General features: G+C 39.0%; 1 protein-coding gene across 1 annotated transcript; it reads left to right on the top strand.

Annotated features, from left to right (window-relative positions):
* Nucleotides 1–357: 357 nt before the first annotated feature.
* LOC117421907 (uncharacterized) lies at nt 358–21,434 on the top strand. The gene is made up of 3 exons (XM_058991327.1): nt 358–449; nt 8,636–8,699; nt 10,709–21,434. The coding sequence occupies exons 2-3, from the start codon at nt 8,680–8,682 to the stop codon at nt 19,173–19,175; spliced, it is 8,487 nt and encodes a 2,828-aa protein (XP_058847310.1). The 5' UTR covers nt 358–449; nt 8,636–8,679; the 3' UTR covers nt 19,176–21,434.
* Nucleotides 21,435–21,446: the final 12 nt, after the last annotated feature.

Raw genomic sequence — 21,446 nt, 5'->3', positions numbered from 1 at the left:
AGTAAATAAATATAAATACTGTATTTTTTGGGAAGCGAGCAGTGATTTGGTTTAGCAGTGCCCCTTGTGAGTGGAAGACTAGATTGTAGGCTGTATGAATACATACATAAATAAATAATGAATGAATGAAATAAGAAATAAGACTCCCGTTGCATAGCCGTTTGATCCAGTCCTGGTGCTATGAGGTTGTTACCAAAGCATTGTGGCTAATCATTGGTTAAAGTGAGGGTGGGGGTCAAACTACCGGAATATGGATCAAGTTTGTATTTTTAAAAAATGGAAAGGAAAACATCAATAATTTTCTTTTGGTGGACACTTGAACAACCAATGATAGCAGTTACTGGGAATGGGATGAGGAAACTTTGCTCGCTAACGTTTCGCTTCACGAACTGAGCGCGGGAAGGAGGGGGTGTCGGTGAATTGAGAGCTGCTTGAAGCGAGACGTTAACGTGAGTTTAAAAATACATTTACTTAAGCATTTTAAAATAATACGGTTTCCTCATATGTCCTTATATACAGTCGTCCTGTCAAACTAACACGTTCAACAAGTGACCAAGTGTTTTGATTTTTGCTTTTGAATACACAGGGCGGGGATGGCTATAAGTAAACCGAGAACTGCCTACAGTGCTCAAATTCATGGACATAAGCAATACAGTTGAGTTGTATTATGTATATATGAATTTAGTTGATTATTAGTTTTTTGGCATCATGTGTGTTTGCATATATTTTAATAATGTAGTACTGCTGTAGATCAATACTGAGCAATAGAGCAGGGTTGCAGAAAAAAATACCTATATTGGCCCATAATTAGGCAGGTATGAATGGAAGTCTTATTTCCATCCCTGCTATGAAATATATCGTTTGTAGTGTGACTCCCCGATTTTAATTCCCTCATTTTTAGAAACTTGTTGGCAGTGCATTTTTAACTGGATTAAAATTTAAAACTAATTTTAAAATTACAATTTTTAACTAATGCTGTTAAAAAATGTCACTCTTAATTTTCTGTTGAATGTCTTGTGTAATTAATTTACTGTTCCAGCCAATTTATATTCATCATTCCAATCTCTTAAACCGGAATCACCAATTAAAAAATGAAGGAAAAATAAGTTATTCTTCCAGCTCTGAACAGGACACTTTCAAACATGTACCATGTATGTTATTAATACAACCCGTTTTATCATTTCAAAGAGACTTGTCCTCTTGGACCTCCTGCGAAATGGTGATACTGTGTAACGCGGAGCTGACTTCGTCATTAGTTCACCCATAACCTAGCATTAAAACAGAACGTTTGATACCGTACAGAAATAAAAATAGACCTGTTTTGCTGATGAAATGTAATACCAGGCGTGTATTGCATTCATTAAAATAGCGTTCAGAAATTAGTAGTCTCCGTTAAAAAAATGTCACAGAGAGGTTTAGCAAATCTCTTTGATTGGTTGAGGGGCGGGTCTTGGGAGGGACGTCGATCCTATAAAAATGACGCTCTCCTAGTCCTTAACTGCCCCTTTCAGGATTACAGTTGAGTGGAAGCTCTGGCCACGGAACTGGGCTAACAACATTGGCTAAGACTATGTTACATATGTTTATGGCAACTAATGTAGAACTGAAGAACAGCTCCTGGACAGTGACTTATGAAAATAAAATAAAACTAATTGCAATTATTACAAACATCATCAAAAGCAAAGAGGCATACAAAAAATTAGGGAGATTAAATGTGCAGATTCCTGCACTTTATAATTCATAAGCTGGCAATGTACAACACTGTGTTTTCATTAAAAAGTGTTCATTTTAACTATTACATTTTTGAGACACATCTCAAATATCGGTGCTAGTGTACAGTGGCTCGTTAAGATCAGGGGAATTATCTGAGGATCTTGACTAACTGCTATATGAGATCATGAGGTGAATTATCTTGTGAGCTAAACATTTCAAACAGTTTATCTTGTGAACTCCACATATTATTATTTATTTCTTAGCAGATGCCCTTATCCAGGGCGACTTACAAATGTTACAAGATATCACATTATTTTGTACATACAATTACCCATTTATACAGTTGGGTTTTTACTGGAGCAATCTAGGTAAAGTACCTTGCTCAAGGGTACAGCAGCAGTGTCCCCCACCTGGGATTGAACCCACAACTCTCCAGTCAAGAGTCCAGAGCCCTAACCACTACTCCACACTGCTGCCCCATAACCTGTGTTCCTTGTGTCCTCAATGAGCCATGTGGCGGGGTACACCCTGTCCTTGTGTATTATTTGTTGTATTATTATTTAAAATGTATTGTTTATGTGTAAAACACGTTATTTAATTGTTTTGCAGAATGGATGGTGTTAAATTTTCCCATCCATGCTAAACTGTCTCCAGATTGATTAATTTATTAGTAATTTGGAGGCGGGCACATGTATAAAAACCCGCAGCTTTGGCTGATCGAGGTTGGTTGTTCAGAGGTGGGACCTGAGTACACAAAGTTAAAAAGAATAACAACAATTGCTACTCATGCTGGCTTAATACCAGCATGATATTTGTTGTCTTTAGTGCTTGTTCAGTGTGTTTTGTCTGTTTGGCCAAAGTGCCGTTTGCTGTTGTAAAGTGTTTTGTTTTGTTTAAACTTTTTATTTATTAATAAAACGCGCAGCAGCGCTTACCTCACAATCCTGCGTGTCGATTCACTTCCAGGCCTGACGTCACCACCAGCCATCCATTTCACAGCGACCATGAAAAAGAGCAGTCGTTTCACTCATACAGTTCATCAAATAACCATGACAGCCCTTTCTGTATTCTCTACTAGAGGGCAGCAACCTTATTAGTTAGGGAGCCCAAGCCAGAAACAACCAAGCTGGATATGCCTTTACTTTTGTAAGCTAGTTAATAAGTGCTTTGGAAATGAGAATAAACTTATTTAACTCACTTTAACCTTAGATCAAATCACGTAAACATCAAGCATATTTTAGGCACTTCCATTAACAGATCCAATCATCAATCGAATAGATAGTATATTATTTGTCCTTCAATAAACAATACGGCCAATGGAAGGAATGCATGGAAAGGATTTCTATCTTACCTCAATCCATTACGTCCCTGCTGTGCCTCAGAGTTCGCCTCCTCCTCCCCAGCCTCCACCTGCTTTTTGGCTTCGTCTAACGGGGGAGGGCAGCGGTACCTCGTAAGGCAAGGCCAAAGAATATATATATATACTGTATATATATACAGCTCTGGAAAAAATTAAGAGACCACTGCAAAATTATCAGTTTCTCTGGTTTTACTATTTATAGGTATGTGTTTGGGTAAAATGAACATTTTTGTTTTATTCTATAAACTACTGACAACATTTCTCCCAAATTCCAAATAAAAATATTGTCATTTAGAGCATTTATTTGCAGAAAATGACAACTGGTCAAAATAACAAAAAAGATGCAGTGTTGTCAGACCTCGAATAATGCAAAGAAAATAAGTTCATATTCATTTTTAAACAACACAATACTGTGTTTTAACTTAGGAAGAGTTCAGAAATCAATATTTGGTGGAATAACCCTGATTTTCAAGCACAGCTTTCATGCGTCTTGGCATGCTCTCCACCAGTCTTTCACATTGATGTTGGGTGACTTTATGCCACTCCTGGTGCAAAAATTCAAGCAGCTCGGCTTTGTTTGATGGCTTGTGACCATCCATCTTCCTCTTGATCACATTCCAGAGGTTTTCAATGGGGTTCAGGTCTGGAGATTGGGCTGGCCATGACAGGGTCTTGATCTGGTGGTCCTCCATCCACACCTTGATTGACCTGGCTGTGTGGCATGGAGCATTGTCCTGCTGGAAAAAACCAATCCTCAGAGTTGGGGAACATTGTCAGAGCAGAAGGAAGCAAGTTTTCTTCCAGGACAACCTTGTACTTGGCTTGATTCATGCGTCCTTCACAAAGACAAATCTGCCCGATTCCAGCCTTGCTGAAGCACCCCCAGATGAGTCCAATTTTCAGCTTTGCCCAACACCTGGTCATCTAATGGTTAGACGGAGACCTGGAGAGGCCTACAAGCCACAGTGTCTCGCACCCACTGTGAAATGTGGTGGAGGATCGGTGATGATCTTTTTTCTGCAAATAAATGCTCTAAATGACAATATTTTTATTTGGAATTTGGGAGAAATGTTGTCAGTAGTTTATAGAATAAAACAAAAATGTTCATTTTACCCAAACACATACCTATGAATAGTAAAACCAGAGAAACTGATAATTTTGCAGTGGTCTCTTAATTTCCAGAGCTGTATATATATATGTATATGTATATATATATATGTGTATGTGTGTATATATATATATATATATATATATATATATATATATATATATATATATATATATATATATATATATATATATATATAAAATGTAGTAGTGTTCTCTGGTCTGTGTTTTAATAAATAATCTATCACATGAGTTTCCTGACTGAACCTTTTTAATATCCCTTCAAAAGGACTGAGCAAAACTGCGGACAATAAGTGGAGTTAGAGTTCACCAATACCGAGGCAACATAATATTGTTGATACAACAAACATGCCAGCTATGCTGTGGAACGTGAAAAAGCGAAGGCTGACAGACGACGGAATTGATTACAATAATACAATGTATAACATACTGTAATAAAGCTATAAATATACGCATTGTTTCAATACAGTACTGCTTTTATTACCAAGTGGGGTGGGAATCACAAATGAACTTCCATAAAACGCTGTGGCATTTACAGGACTGATATTAGGCGGGTTTTCCAATAAAAATAATTTGTTGTGGGATATCAAGGTTATAGCCCATTGGTCTGTTTTTTTTTTACTTTCGGTTTGAAGTTCATTTGTGTGTTGCATAGGGAATTTAGGGGGATTCTGCAGTTTTAAAAAACAAATCTGTTTCTCTGCATGTAGGAACCTGCAAAGACCACAGAACTATTCATTCATTCTCTGAGCTTGAGTCAACACAACCCTTACCATTTTAAACAACATTTTATCAGAGATATGAGCATGTATCACAGTATTTTGACCTGGTTGATATGAGCATGTATCACAGTATTTTGACCTGGTTGATATGAGCATGTATCACATTATTTTGACCTGGTTGATATAAGCATGTATCACAGTATTTTGACCTGGTTGATATAAGCATGTATCACAGTATTTTGACCTGGTTGATATGAGCATGTGTCACAGTATTTTGACCTGGTTGATATGAGCATGTGTCACAGTATTTTGACCTGGTTGATATGAGCATGTATCACATTATTTTGACCTGGTTGATATGAGCATGTGTCACAGTATTTTGACCTGGTTGATATGAGCATGTATCACATTATTTTGACCTGGTTGATATGAGCATGTATCACAGTATTTTGACCTGGTTGATATGAGCATGTATCACATTATTTTGACCTGGTTGATATGAGCATGTATCACATTATTTTGACCTGGTTGATATAAGCATGTATCACAGTATTTTGACCTGGTTGATATGAGCATATATCACATTATTTTGACTTGGTTGTTTTTGGCGCCCGGCCTTGCCTTTTGGCGAATTTGCTGCTAACTCAATTTTGATACTGTAGGCAGGGAGACAGTTCAACTGCCACCTCCCTGGTGAGAACTAAATAGGGTTACATTTACCTGTCTTGAATGCTACTGGTAGCTGTTACTGATTGAAGGTTAATACTGAAGGTAGGTGAATTCATTTATAAATGACCGATAAATTGAACTATTATGTACAGGTTATATTTTACTTTTTGTGTAATGTCTGGCTGCAGATTGAATTGTAGGCTGCAGATGGACCCAGCAGTAGGCAGCCAGCCCCAGTTTGATACCTGGGAAGAGGTTATATTTGTACAGACTGGTTTCATGGTGGAGGTGAAAACAAATAAGAGCAGAGAGGAGAGGAAGCTTGTGTGTTTACAGTTAAGACGTGAGGTGAACAAACTGGGAAGCAAATAATTCCAGGTTTCACAGAGCACAAAGGCTATGAAGCAATGTAATAAACATTCAGACAGAAAGCACATTTTTTATTTGAGGGGGACTGCAGCTTTAAATTTGTGAACTCAACTTCAGAGATAGTTTCCTGTGACTGCACTGTGCTTTTTAATTTGAAAATATCTCCGCCCATCAGTGCCAATGCCTGGGCATGCTACCATAACCGTTGTAAATAAAATACATAAATTAGGGGAATTTCTTTGTTACAAAATGCTGAATCCAAAGGAGACTGATCCTGAAACCGAATTGCAAAACTGAAGAAGGTGGATGTAAGCAAGACTTATCAAGGTATCATTTCATTTTGTTTCAATGCCGTTAAAAAAAAAGTTTTTCAACAAAGTTTGTACTTCTTTTGTTGTTTTATTTGAAACCTTTAAATCTGCTGGTGTTACTGTCCTGTTTAATAGAGAAAGACTTTGCAATTAAAATGCACATGAAGAATGCCATAGACTTGCTTTTATTGTTGTGTTTTTGATTGTTCTGCTCTTCAATGGCAAACAGCAGGGTTCGAAATGTAGGAGTTATTGCTCAGGTCGAATGAGACCCTGTGAGATAAAGGGGAAGGCTTTTATGAAATATTTTTTAAAGGACAGAGATTAAATATTAATAAAGTGAGATCTGAACAGTTTACTTTAAACACAGTAGTAGTTGATGCTTTCTAATAGAAAACGCAATTTAATGAGTTTAAAAAAAAAACATAAAAGCTTAGTTGGCCCAAATAAAAGACTGATGAAGTAAATTACAGTCAAAATATACAAAAGCATTGTTTCCGATAACAGGAAGCGTTGCTCAGATCTGAAGTGGTAGTAAACCCTGCACCCGATAAAAATAAAAAACCCTGATTTGTTTATATTTGATATTTTTTATGTTTTATTTAAACACAGGGTAGATGTTCACCGTAGTTCGGTTTGGTTACAAAAAGGTTTTACACCAAGTTGTTATTCAATAAGGAACTACTGTGTTAACAAGCCCTGAATCAAATGCCTGTAACTTTATCCAGCTTTATCCATGTTCCTTTCTTTAACAACGATGTGAATAACAGGGGTGTTTGTCTAAACCTTTAAATGTTCTCAGAAATGTGTGGGTGAAATATAGATGTTAGCTTTTGTGTCTATACAGTGGTAACATACAGTAAGGTTATTTATTTCATGTTTATTAGTTAAAAGCACATATACAAACATTAGTGTTGTACACATGTAGTCGTATACACATTCATATTATGGTCATGTATTTTAAATCTAAGGGAGTGCTTCTTCAGGGTTATCGGAGTCATTACCAGTATTCTCAGTATGTTCAAGTTTAAACATTTAGAGGACTAAACATAACCTAACAGCTTTGAGAATCGTTATGTTCTGCCGACATCTTTTTATGCTATGTGGTGTTTCTAGTGTTTGCAAGTAGCCTGGTATACAGTAACAGGACTGGCGTAGTCTGAATATTTTTACTGTTTAAACCAGGGGTAGACAGCCATTCCACTCCAGGTTTAATTGATATTAAATATCTGGTGTAAACAGCAAGTTTAAATTCAACTTTTTAATGTATGTTATTTCCTTAACTTTTTTGATGTTTGTAATCATTCTGGTGGTTCTTATTGCAATTACTGAAAGACTGCATACTTTTAGTTTTGTTTGTTTTTTGAGTGGCAGCCCCATCTAGTGATCAGACACTTTTGATTAAGTTTCTTTTTGTTTTGCTGACAATACACCGCTGTACACTAGATGGTGCTGACAGCTGCTAATATGACGTAGGCCTTGGGTGATCTAGCCTATATGAGTATTATTTACAGTGTATTCTAGATGTCAATCCTCTCACAACCCAGTGCCCTGAGGCAACGTTGCTGGGTTTGTGAGTGTAATAAATGAGGGTAATTCTGAAATCCAAATTACTCAAGTATTGTGTTTATTCTATGATAAGTCTGTGTTAAAGATCTGGTATCATAGTTTTTCCTACATTCATACTTTTTTTATAATCAATTTTACCTTTATATATATTAAATAGAGGTAACGCTGGCACGGAAGACACAGGCAATAATGTCAGTGCACTGGTTTGTATTGTGTATTGTGTATTGTGTCTTGTAGATGGTAACTGTGGATTAAAAGTTCCATGTTATGTTTAAAATAGAAATATAATAACATAATGTTAGGTGTGCTATATACTGTGGATGAATCCTCCCTTCTAAAAGTTTACTGTGGTATTTTTGCATGGCCTTTTTGCAGTTTTGCCATTCTTTTCATTATTATTATTAGGCTTTACCATTGCTATTCTTTACAGTGCTTACCCATGCTTTATCATGCTTTCACTGTGCTTTATTACACTTTTCTGGGCTTTTACAATGGGAAACATTTATAAGGTCTCTCACAACCCTATTCCCTGAGGTGCGAGTGTAAACGCCTATTGAACTGGTCTCTAGTTTCAAAATGGTTGAGAAACATTGGTATAGAGGATTGTGTAATATTTTTGTGTATGACTATGCTGATAAAGATGAGAGAGACAGAGATTGTACTGTGAAATAGACACACAGGATTTTTTACACACCTGCATCAAACTACAGTTATGAGAACTGCACGAGAAGACATCAAAACAGGATACTTAAACTGTTACTCTGATGTGTGATTCTTTCTCTGTTCATGTTCAGATAGCCTGCTGGGACACAGCCTCTCTTCCTGTACCTCATCAGTCATGGATTCCTGGAGAACAAGGTAACACTGTTGTTCTCTGTTGCTGCTTTCGTTAAAAACAAGTGGCTTCAAGTTACACATTTGCTGAGTAGTTTAGAGTGCTCATATTGTATCTTCATTGACCAGGGACAGTGCATTACATAGGCCTATCCCAGCTCTTTAACAAAGTGGTTGTAACTACTCATTTCAGTCATCTAAAGCTAAGAAGCATCAGCACCACTGCTGTTTTGTTCTTCTCAATTCCTGTAGACAACTGATTTGTCCATAAAGAGATGCTGGGTTGGGGGTCATTTAATTGGGCTTTGAAATTGCTTGAATTCGGTCCCCCCTCTATTGTGGGGGAGAACATTTTTTAAAAGCCAACAAGAGAAAAGCAGAAAGAAAAATGTGAGAGTGAGAAAAATACTAACTAGGTAGAAAGTTACAATAAATTGGATGATTTATCACAATGGTGATTATCATGATCATTTTTAGCCAATAGTCACTAATGAAAATTTCATTATTACTCAATGATTTGGATTGAGCTCTCCTCAGAAATCAGGTGCAGAAGAGTCTGAAAACAGCCAGAAGAGGGTCTTTGGTCTTGACTGGGTTTATTTACCATTCAAAGTGAAACAAGTGAAGAAACCGGTGCTTGGATTTGTGAGGACTGCTGCTTTTCTTAGACTGGAGAGCAGGGATCCACACAAACCTGAGCAGCTGTTTCTTCACTTGGAATGGTAAATTAGTCCAATCAACCCCAATGACCCTCACCTGTGGAGCGCTCAATCCGAATAATCCTTCCTGCAGCTCTGCATCCAACCCTAGTCATCGATGTCTCTAACAATTATGTTGTATTAGTATGCAATAAGGCCCGGCTAGGCATCTGTATATGTCGAAAATATGATGTATTTTCAACCCCAGAGAAGTCCATATATATTCAACGTATACGGACGCCCTAAAGGGCCTTATTGCATTTATAATCCAGGTAAAACAGTGGATTTGAAGAAAAAAAAGCATAAGTCATGTTTATGACAAAAAAAATATTAGTTGTTTTTATTAAATATCCTTACGCCAATAAAGCAGTCCCATTTATAACTTTAAACTACATAGTAAGTTAAGCTGAGTAAATAAATTTTATTGGAACATGCAAAAGAAAGTACATTTGTATTTATGATATTGTGGACATTGCCATTGAAAAGATACACCAGGGGGCGGAGTTGAGACGGAACTGAGTTATTTTTTTTCTTCCTGTCGTGAGGAATACAAATAAATTCAATGATGTCTTGGGTTTCAGTAATTTGTTCCAAGATCTGTGTCAAAGAGGGGTGGATAATGTGCACAAGTGTCTTTTTGTGTTTTTCTTTAGCATTTACAAACCACTAAAAATACATTATTTGAAGTGACAAAGTCGGGGTGAGTGAGCATAAAGACAGCGATTTTATTTAATTTAGTTATTGGTATTTCTTTCTGTTTTGCTATCTTCCAGTTCATTTAATTGATCTTCATCCAAATCGGCATGTCTACTTACTACTTTGGGTTTTTTTGTAGGTAATTGGTCACTCAGTTTCATAGTTACAGCTGTACATCTATAAGTGACTGTAAGCAAGATGGCTACCGATACTTTAAATTCTGTGAGGCAGCACAGTGAGTTAGAATATGTGACAAGGCTCCGTATCCATCCAATATACAGACAGCTGGAACCTTGCTCGACCAATCACATTGCTTGTCTCACGTTCCATTACGAGCCCTGGATTATAAATTACCATAAGGAGAACATAACTTTTACGGCTAGTTCCACAGACCCCAATTAACACTAGGTACTGTAATCCAGGATCAGTGCTAAACAGGGACTGTGAAACCAGCCATTAGTTTTAGTTTATAAATACATTTTTAGGTATTTGTACCAGTTTTCTGGTTAAATATCATGACTTATGTTTGTTAAAATGTGAAAATAGGGGTTATTAATGATTTAATATGTTCATTTTGCAGAAAATAGGTCAATTGAAAGTCAGTGGAACTTAATTAAACATGTTATTGCTTTCTTTAAGGTGTAGTCTGCATAGCAAAGGAACTAAGGACCTAGAGGAAAGCCTTGCAGATCTACAACTGGAGGATGAAGACGAGAAGAAAACACAGAAATCTGAGACCTTTGAGACAATTCATGTCCTTGACAGTGGCCTATTGCTTTCCAAAGGGATGTACGACCACTTGTATGAATACCAGAAACAAGGCTTAGCTTTCCTTTACAGTCTACATCAATCTGAGAAAAAGGGAGGGATCTTGGCAGACGACATGGGCTTGGGAAAAACAGTCCAGATTGTAACATTTCTTTCCGGGATGCTAGAAATGGACCTGATCAAATCTGTGCTACTGGTAATGCCCTGCAGCTTATTAGGGAACTGGATTACGGAGTTTAAAATGTGGACCCCGAGCATCCGTTTCAAAGTGTTTCATCATAGTGAGAGAAATCCAGATAAGAACTTGAAGGATGTCCAAACAATCGGAGATGTGCTTATCACTTCATATGAAACGCTAGCTCAAAACTGGCAGAAATTTTCAAAACATGATGAGACAGCGTTCACCTGGGATATGGTAATATTTGACGAGGCCCACAAGATTAAAACGCCATCCACCAAAAGTTTTAAAGCTGCATGTTTAATTCCAGCACACACCCGAATCCTTCTCACTGGAACACCTGTCCAGAACAACCTCAAGGAGATGTGGGCACTGTTCAATGTAGCCTGCCAGGAAACCCTCCTAGGAACATATAGGACTTTTAAAAAATTATATGAAGACCCAATATCGAAAGCAAGAGAGAAAAATGCCAGCCCACATATGAAATCTCTGGGGCTCAAGATGTCTGAAAGTCTAACAGAAATGATAACACCATACTACTTGAGGAGGACAAAGGAAGAAGTTCAGAAAAACAGGCACGATTCAGACCACAGGAATGAACGTCATCCAGAGAATAAGGAGAACCATGACCCCGAGGTTGCTGTTGAGATGCCACTGTTTACCAGAAAGAATGATTTTGTTATATGGCTTCACCTCAGCCCATTACAAGAAATTCTGTATGAAAACTTAATTTATTCGGATAAAGTCAAAGAATGTCTTGAAACATCCCGTTCTCCCTTGAGTGACCTGAATACCTTGAAGAAGATTTGTGATCACCCCAGACTGCTGTCTGCCCAAGTTTACAGGGAGTTATTCCACCTGGACAAAAGTGGAATTGACTGCTGGAATGGTGACAAGGATATGTGGGGTGCTGATGTGAGACAGCAGTCAAGTGAAACTCTAATTCAGGAATCTGGCAAGTTGCCGTTCCTCATCTCCTTACTGGAAAAGCTTCGGGAAGAGGGCAATCGCACACTTGTGTTCTCTCAGTCTAGAAAAATGTTGGACATAATTGAGAACATTTTGGATGAACGAGGGTTTAAGGTGATGCGTGTGGATGGGACTGTCAGTCATTTAGCACAGCGTGAGAGACGAATCACAAAGTTTAAAAAAAATAGAGACTACTCAGTCTTTCTGCTTACTACTCAAGTGGGTGGTCTCGGGCTCAACCTGACGGCTGCTAATAGGGTTGTCATCTTTGATCCATGCTGGAATCCAGCTAGAGATGACCAAGCTGTGGATAGAGTGTACAGGATTGGGCAGAAGAAGGCTGTGGTGATCTACAGGCTCATTACATGTGGGACAGTGGAAGAGAAAATATACCGAAGGCAAGTCTTTAAGAATTCACTGATCAGACAGGCAACTGGGGATGAGAAAAACCCAGTTCGGTATTTCAACAATCAAGAATTGAAAGAGCTCTTTATATTAGAGGACACGCAGTCTTCTTCAACACAGATTCAACTGCAGAAAATGCATGCAGCTCAAAGACAGACAGATAAAGAACTGGACGCCCATATAGCCTACCTGCACTCACTGAAGATTTTTGGGATTTCAGACCACAACCTCCTGTTCTCAGAGGCACAGGAAGATGAAAATGAAACTGAAGCAGCTCAGAATGACATTCGTCTCAAAGTTGAAAAAGCACAAGGAATGATAGAAGCAGAATCCCAGGTGGTTCGACACCACGGTATACATGAAGCAGACTTGAAACTTTCAAAGCCTCAGAAGAAATCCTCTAAACCCACCTGGAATGAAAGAGACACAGGTATGTCTTCCCCTGAAGTTCTTGGCCTAAGCAAAGGAAGCTCTAAAATGGAAGATGACTCATACAATGCCAGTGAAGAAAATTCTCAGCTCACAGAAGAAGCAGAAGGAGAATGTTTACAAGGTGTTGCATTACCCGAGAAAGAAGCCACTAAACCCACCTGGAATGAAGGAGACACAGGTATGTCTTCCCCTGAAGTTCTTGGCCTAAGCAAAGGAAGCTCTAAAATGGAAGATGACTCATACAATGCCAGTGAAGAAAATTCTCAGCTCACAGAAGAAGCAGAAGGAGAATGTTTACAAGGTGTTGCATTACCCGAGAAAGAAGCCACTAAACCCACCTGGAATGAAAGAGACACAGGTATGTCTTCCCCTGAAGTTCTTGGCCTAAGCAAAGGAAGCTCTAAAATGGAAGATGACTCATACAATGCCAGTGAAGAAAATTCTCAGCTCACAGAAGAAGCAGAAGGAGAATGTTTAGAAGGTGTTGCATTACCCGAGAAAGAAGCCACTAAACCCACCTGGAATGAAAGAGACACAGGTGTGTCTTCCCCTGAAGTTCTTGGCCTAAGCAAAGGAATCTCTGAAATGGAAGATGACTCATACAATGCCAGTGATGAAAATTCTCATCTCACGGAAGAAGCAGATGGAGAATGTTTACAAGGTGTTGCATTACAAAATAATTCAAATGCATTACCTGAGAAAGAAGCCACTAAACCCACCTGGAATGAAAGAGGCACAGGTATGTCTTCAATCAAAGTACCAAACCAAAGACAAGAAAGCTTTGGAATGGAAAATGGCTCATATAATGCAAGTGACAAAAGTTCCCTTCTCAGGGGCGGGTCAGAGCGTGAGTGGCACAGTGTGGGATCAGCTTCTAATGGGACCCCTAACAATATTAGTCAATCTTCTGAAATGAATACAGCATCCTATAATCCAGGGATATTAAACTCTGTCTTTTCTGATGGAAATGAGGCTGCAGTTACTTCATTTAATGAAAACACATTGTCCAGAGATACAGTCACATCTGTTGCAACTGATGTGAATAATGGAAAGCACAAAGGAATGAATGATGTCATGGAAGTATTCGAAGACCCAACAGAGAAGGAGTCATTGGCCATACCAATTCTCTGCAACTACTCACTGACTCCAGATAGTAAATCAATCTGCATGGACAGTTTTTCTCATAGCAAGATCGGATCTCCTGATATTGTGACATCCACTCCTGGTCCATTTACTAAAAACAAAATGTTTAGAGATTATTTAGCCCGAACCAGTGTCTATATTGGAAACAAGGAAGGAATCAAGGGCATTTTTACAAATTGGGAAGATACAAAAGAGAAGGGACGCTTATCACCCACACTATGTGATTATTCACAAACTGATTCTTCAGCTTTCGTATTTGAACCAAATGCAATAGGTTCTACACCACAAACATTTTTAGAAAGATTATGTGGGTTCCACGTTCCCAGTGAGAGTGACTGGGATGAAAATGAAATCTTCATCTCTGCCGCTAACTCTCCAGCAACTCGAACAGTTCTTCTCGGCGGCTTTCAACTGATTTTGGATGACAGTCAAGAAGATCCACAAGACAGTGTAATGGGAAAACAAAAGGAGTCTCTGCAACATGTACTGGATAGCTCAAAAGGATTACAGGAAGCTCAGAATGGCACTTGTCTCACAGTTGAAAAAGCCCAAGAGATGACAGAAACAGAATCCCAGGTGATTCGACATTATGGTATACATGGAGCAGACATGAAACGTTCAAAGCCTCCGAAGAAATCCGCTAAAAACACCTGGGATGAAAGAGACACGGGTATGTCTTCCGCTGAAGTTCTTGGCCTGAGCAAAAGAATCTCTGAAATGGAAGATGACTCATACAATGCCAGTGAAGAAAATTCTCATCTCACAGAAGAAGCAGAAGGAGAATGTTTACAAGGTGTTGCATTACCTGAAAAAGAAGCCACTAAAACCACCTGGGATGAAAGAGGCACAGGTATGTCTTCCCCTGATGTTCTTGACCTAAGCAAAGGAAGCTCTGAAATGGAAGATGACTCATACAATGCCAGTGATGAAAATTCTCATCTCACGGAAGAAGCAGAAGGAGAATGTTTAGAAGGTGTTGCATTACAAAATAATTCAAATGCATTACCTGAGAAAGAAGCCACTAAACCCACCTGGAGTGAAAGAGACACAGGTATGTCTTCCCCTGAAGTTCTTGGCCTAAGCAAAAGAATCTCTGAAATGGAAGATGACTCCTACAATGCCAGTAAAGAAAATTCTCATCTCACAGAAGAAGCAGAAGGAGAATGTTTACAAGGTGTTGCATTACCCGAGAAAGAAGCCACTAAACCCACCTGGAATGAAAGAGACACAGGTGTGTCTTCCCCTGAAGTTCTTGGCCTAAGCAAAGGAAGCTCTGAAATGGAAGATGACTCATACAATGCCAGTGATGAAAATTCTCATCTCACGGAAGAAGCAGATGGAGAATGTTTACAAGGTGTTGCATTACAAAATAATTCAAATGCATTACCTGAGAAAGAAGCCACTAAACCCACCTGGAGTGAAAGAGACACAGGTATGTCTTCAATCAAAGTACCAAACCAAAGACAAGAAAGCTTTGGAATGGAAAATGGCTCATACAATGCAAGTGACAAAAGTTCCCTTCTCAGGGGCGGGTCAGAGCGTGAGTGGCACAGTGTGGGATCAGCTTCTAATGGGACCCCTAACAATATTAGTCAATCTTCTGAAATGAATACAGCATCCTATAATCCAGGGATATTAAACTCTGTCTTTTGTGATGGAAATGAGGCTGCAGTTACTTCATTTAATGAAAACACATTGTCCAGAGATACAGTCACATCTGTTGCAACTGATGTGAATAATGGAAAGCACAAAGGAATGAATGATGTCATGGAAGTATTTGAAGACCCAACAGAGAAGGAGTCATTGGCCATACCAATTCTCTGCAACTACTCACTGACTCCAGATAGTAAATCAATCTGCATGGACAGTTTTTCTCATAGCAAGATCGGATCTCCTGATATTGTGACATCCACTCCTGGTCCATTTACTAAAAACAAAATGTTTAGAGATCATTTAGCCCGAACCAGTGTCTATATTGGAAACATGGAAGGAATCAAGGGCATTTTTACAAATTGGGAAGATACAAAAGAGAAGGGACGCTTATCACCCACACTATGTGATTATTCACAAACTGATGCTTCAGCTTTCGTATTTGAACCAAATGCAATAGGTTCTACACCACAAACATTTTTAGAAAGATTATGTGGGTTCCACGTTCCCAGTGAGAGTGACTGGGATGAAAATGAAATCTTCATCTCTGCCACTAACTCTCCAGCAACTCGAACAGTTCTTCTCGGCGGCTTTCAACTGATTTTGGATGACAGTCAAGAAGATCCACAAGACAGTGTAATGGGAAAACAAAAGGAATCTCTGCAACATGTACTGGATAGCTCAAAAGGATTACAGGAAGCTCAGAATGGCACTTGTCTCACAGTTGAAAAAGCCCAAGAGATGACAGAAACAGAATCCCAGGTGATTCAACATTATGGTATACATGAAGCAGACATGAAACGTTCAAAGCCTCCGAAGAAATCCCCTAAAAACACCTGGGATGAAAGAGACACGGGTATGTCTTCCCCTGAAGTTCTTAGCCTGAGCAAAAGAATCTCTGAAATGGAAGATGACTCATACAATGCCAGTGAAGAAAATTCTCATCTCACAGAAGAAGCAAAAGGAGAATGTTTACAAGGTGTTGCATTACCTGAAAAAGAAGCCACTAAAACCACCTGGGATGAAAGAGGCACAGGTATGTCTTCCCCTGATGTTCTTGACCTAAGCAAAGGAAGCTCTGAAATGGAAGATGACTCATACAATGCCAGTGATGAAAATTCTCATCTCACGGAAGAAGCAGAAGGTGAATGTTTAGAAGGTGTTGCATTACAAAATAATTCAAATGCATTACCTGAGAAAGAAGCCACTAAACCCACCTGGAATGAAAGAGACACAGGTATGTCTTCCCCTGAAGTTCTTGGCCTAAGCAAAGGAAGCTCTGAAATGGAAGATGACTCATACAATGCCAGTGAAGAAAATTCTCATCTCACAGAAGAAGCAGAAGGAGAATGTTTACAAGGTGTTGCATTACCTGAAAAAGAAGCCACTAAAACCACCTGGGATGAAAGAGGCACAGGTATGTCTTCCCCTGATGTTCTTGACCTAAGCCAAGGAATCTCTGAAATGGAAGATGACTCATACAATGCCAGTGATGAAAATTCTCATCTCATGGAAGAAGCAGAAGGAGAATGTTTAGAAGGTGTTGCATTACCCGAGAAAGAAGCCACTAAAACCACCTGGAATGAAAGAGACACAGGTATGTCTTCCCCTGATGTTCTTGGCCTAAGCAAAGGAAGCTCTGAAATGGAAGATGACTCATACAATGCCAGTGATGAAAATTCTCATCTCACGGAAGAAGCAGAAGGAGAATGTTTAGAAGGTGTTGCATTACAAAATAATTCAAATGCATTACCTGAGAAAGAAGCCACTAAACCCACCTGGAATGAAAGAGGCACAGGTATGTCTTTCCCTGAAGTTCTTGGCCTAAGCAAAAGAATCTCTGAAATGGAAGATGACTCATACAATGCCAGTGAAGAAAATTCTCATCTCACGGAAGAAGCAGAAGGAGAATGTTTACAAGGTGTTGCATTACAAAATAATTCAAATGCATTACCTGAGAAAGAAGCCACTAAACCCACCTGGAGTGAAAGAGACACAGGTATGTCTTCAATCAAAGTACCAAACCAAAGACAAGAAAGCTTTGGAATGGAAAATGGCTCATACAATGCAAGTGACAAAAGTTCCCTTCTCAGGGGCGGGTCAGAGCGTGAGTGGCACAGTGTGGGATCAGCTTCTAATGGGACCCCTAACAATATTAGTCAATCTTCTGAAATGAATACAGCATCCTATAATCCAGGGATATTAAACTCTGTCTTTTCTGATGGAAATGAGGCTGCAGTTACTTCATTTAATGAAAACACATTGTCCAGAGATACAGTCACATCTGTTGCAACTGATGTGAATAATGGAAAGCACAAAGGAATGAATTATGTTATGGAAGTATTCGAAGACCCAACAGAGAGGGATTCTTTGGCCATACCAATTCTCTGCAACTACTCACTGACTCCAGATAGTAAATCAATCTACATGGAGAGTTTTTCTAATAGCAAGATCGGATCTCCTGATATTGTGACATCCACTCCTGGTCCATTTACTAAAAACAAAATGTTTAGAGATCATTCAGCCCGAACCAGTGTCTATATTGGAAACAAGGAAGGAATCAAGGGCATTTTTACAAATTGGGAAGATACAAAAGAGAAGGGACGCTTATCACCCACACTATGTGATTATTCACAAACTGATTCTTCAGCTTTCGTATTTGAACCAAATGGTTCTACACCACAAACATTTTTAGACAGATTAAGTGGGTTCCACTTTCCCAGTGAGAGTGACTGGGATGAAAATGAAATCTTCATCTCAGCCCCTAACTCTCCAGCAACTCGAACAGTTCTTCTCGGCGGCTTTCAACTGATTTTGGATGACTGTCAAGAAGATCCACAAGACAGTGTAATGGGAAAACAAAAGGAGTCTCTGCAACATGTACTGGATAGCTCAAAAGGATTACAGGAAGCTCAGAATGGCACTTGTCTCACAGTTGAAAAAGCCCAAGAGATGACAGAAACAGAATCCCAGGTGATTCGACATTATGGCATACATGAAGCAGACATGAAACGTTCAAAGCCTCCGAGGAGAAATCCCCTAAGAACACCTGGGATGAAAGAGACACGGGTATGTCTTCCGCTGAAGTTCTTGGCCTACGCAAAGGAAGCTCTAAAATGGAAGATGACTCATACAATGCCAGTGATGAAAATTCTCATCTCACAGAAGAAGCAGAAGGAGAATGTTTACAAGGTGTTGCATTACAAAGCAATTCAAATGCATTACCTGAGAAAGAAGCCACTAAACCCACCTTCAATCAAAGTCCCAGACCAAAGACAAGAAAACTCTGAAATGGAAAATGACTCATACAATGCAAATGACAAAAGTTACCCCCAAATGGGCGGGTCAGACTGTGAATGGCACAGTGTGGGATCATCTTTTCAAAGGACTCTGGACAATATGAGTCAATATGACAGCTTTCCTAATACAAACACAGCATCCTATAATCCATGGCTATTGAATGCTGGTCCTTGTGATAGAACTGAAAATGCAGTTTCTGCGTTTGCTGAACACAGATGCAAGTCCAGTGATACATCTGCTGCAACTGATGTGAATAATTGAAAGAGCAAAGGAATGAATGTCATGGATGTGTTCGAAGACCCAACAGAGAAGGAGTCATTGGCCATACCAATTCTCTGCAACTACTCACTGACTCCATATAGTAAATCAATCTACATGGAGAGTTTTTCTCATAGCAATATCAGATCTCCTGATATTGTGACATCCACTCCTTGTCCATTTACTGAAAACAAAATTTTTAGAGATGATTTAGCCCAAACCAGTATCTATATTGGGAACATGGAAGGAATCGAGGGCATTTTTACAAATTCAGAAGATGCAAAAGGATGCTTATTACCCATGCTATGTGATTATTCACTAACATGGTTTCAAGTCAATTAAAGTGGAATGTTTTTCCACAAGTAATATAGAATCTCTCCATGTTCCACAAGGAATTGAACCTGCAGTTTCGCCACATGCTGAAAACAGAGCAATCATAAAAAACAAAACCCAATTAAGTTAGAGATCAGGGGTGCTAGAAAAAGCTCTTCCTATCTTACATTCACTGAAAGATGGACTAATGATTTTCCTTTATACAGAGGCTTCATGAAAGAGTCTGCAGCCACTGCTAACCCATGCATCGATGACACAAGCAGGTCTGCTACCCCTGAAACTTCACTCATAGGTGTTAATAATAGCCTTGAAGATACAAGTCACTCATGTGACACCAGAAACCACTTGAGGCATAATTTAGTAACATCTCTGACAATTGAATCACCTGTAGGGATTGTAAAAGCAGAGGAAGATGAAGGCTGGGATCCAGTTCAGCTTCCCTCCAATGGAGCTATCATGAAAAGACCCGAAGAGATACCTGAGGACAGTTGCTTGGAGGCAACTTCCAATCATTTGCAGGCAAAAGAAATTGGACAGGACTTAAAGGATAAGAGTTCATACATCAATCAGGAATCTGACAACAGAAGTGTTGGAATAAGCCCTACTCTGAAGATATTAATGAAGCTCTGGTCAGGCAAGTGAAAGAATTGAAACAGAAAGGAAAGCTGTAAGTCCATCACACTTTTATACAGCCCCTAGAAGGACCTCCTCGTGACAATACAATGTAGCTTCTATGTCAACTAGTTGTGCTGTTGACATACAGGGGCCTGAGGACTGGGTGGAGGTGGACGTTTATAATACAAACAAACAATAAACTGTTCACTAGTTTTACAATAATTTGACAGGATCCATTAAAACCGTAATGATTCTCAAAGTTCTTTAGGTAAAATTGTTTCGCACCATTGTTTCAGAAAATAATAAAATTACAAAATCAGAAATATTCTACAGCCCTGCCATTTTATTTTGGATCTTATGAGAAGTTTTTTTTTTTTTTTCCTCACTTGTTTTAGATTTTGTAACTGGTGTTTTTTTTTTTTCTTCCAGTAAGAAAGCTTTGAGAATCTCTACCTAATTTATTTTTAAATATAGTAAATATCAATTTTGTAATGGTGACAGTTTTTGGGGGGCAGGGGAGGGTTAAGATATTTTTAATAGTTTGGTTTAACTTGATTATGGGTGTTTTTTTATATTTTGTAAAGTTTTTTTCTGTATAAAATAAAAATGCACTCACCAAAGCGCTTAGCCACACCTTTGCCTCCTCAATGTTTGAACCCAGGTTTTTAGAGTACGATCCATAACAAATAATCAATAATGCATCTGTAAATGTATTAGTGTGGCAGGGCGGTTGCCCTGCACAATGGGAAATTAGTGTTGGTATAATTTGTGTGTGGAAATGGGTTTATTGTGTGTCGTTTTGGAGTTGATTTGTTTGATTGATTGAATTATTGTTTACAGACAGGCGCTCGATTGAGACTTGCTGCCTGCTAGGCTTGGTTAAGGGGAAGGGCAGCAAATGATCAGCAGGTGGGCGGGTCTTGACCGAGTGTCTGTCAGTTTAATAACCTCAGTGGGAGATGGCTCGGGGCGACTGCATCACCATGCCCCAGAGGGGAGCTGCGTATGTTCGGGAGGAGAGGGTCCGCTCTGCAGGAACGACAGCTACGCAACCCAAACTGCAAGTGGTGCTTGTGAAGGCATTGCCCAGCCAAGGCCGTATGAAGCAGCAAGTCGTAGGAATACCAGCTCATAAGTAGGTTAGTTTAGGGGATAGTGGTCCCAGGAAGTAATGTACAACGAGGGTTATGTAGTGTAGCAGGTTCCTGCAACAGACACCTCATTTATAAGGCTAGCGCTCGCCCTCTGTGGCACCTTCAAATCTCCTGATATTGTGACATTATTTGTAGTTTTTGTATTGTGTTTTATTTTGTATTTTTGTACAGC

This window comes from Acipenser ruthenus, chromosome 18 (genome assembly GCF_902713425.1).
Source record: "Acipenser ruthenus chromosome 18, fAciRut3.2 maternal haplotype, whole genome shotgun sequence".
In the NCBI taxonomy this organism is placed as follows: Eukaryota; Metazoa; Chordata; class Actinopteri; order Acipenseriformes; family Acipenseridae; genus Acipenser; species Acipenser ruthenus.
Note: the sequence above shows the minus strand (reverse complement) of the source record. Positions and strands in the feature narration are given on the sequence as shown.

Excerpts from the sequence above, each read along its gene's own strand:
- LOC117421907 (XM_058991327.1), top strand. The coding sequence starts at position 8,680 with ATGGATTCCTGGAGAACAAG. Across the intron at positions 8,700-10,708 it reads ATGGATTCCTGGAGAACAAG|GTGTAGTCTGCATAGCAAAG; the intron begins GTAACACTGTTG and ends GCTTTCTTTAAG.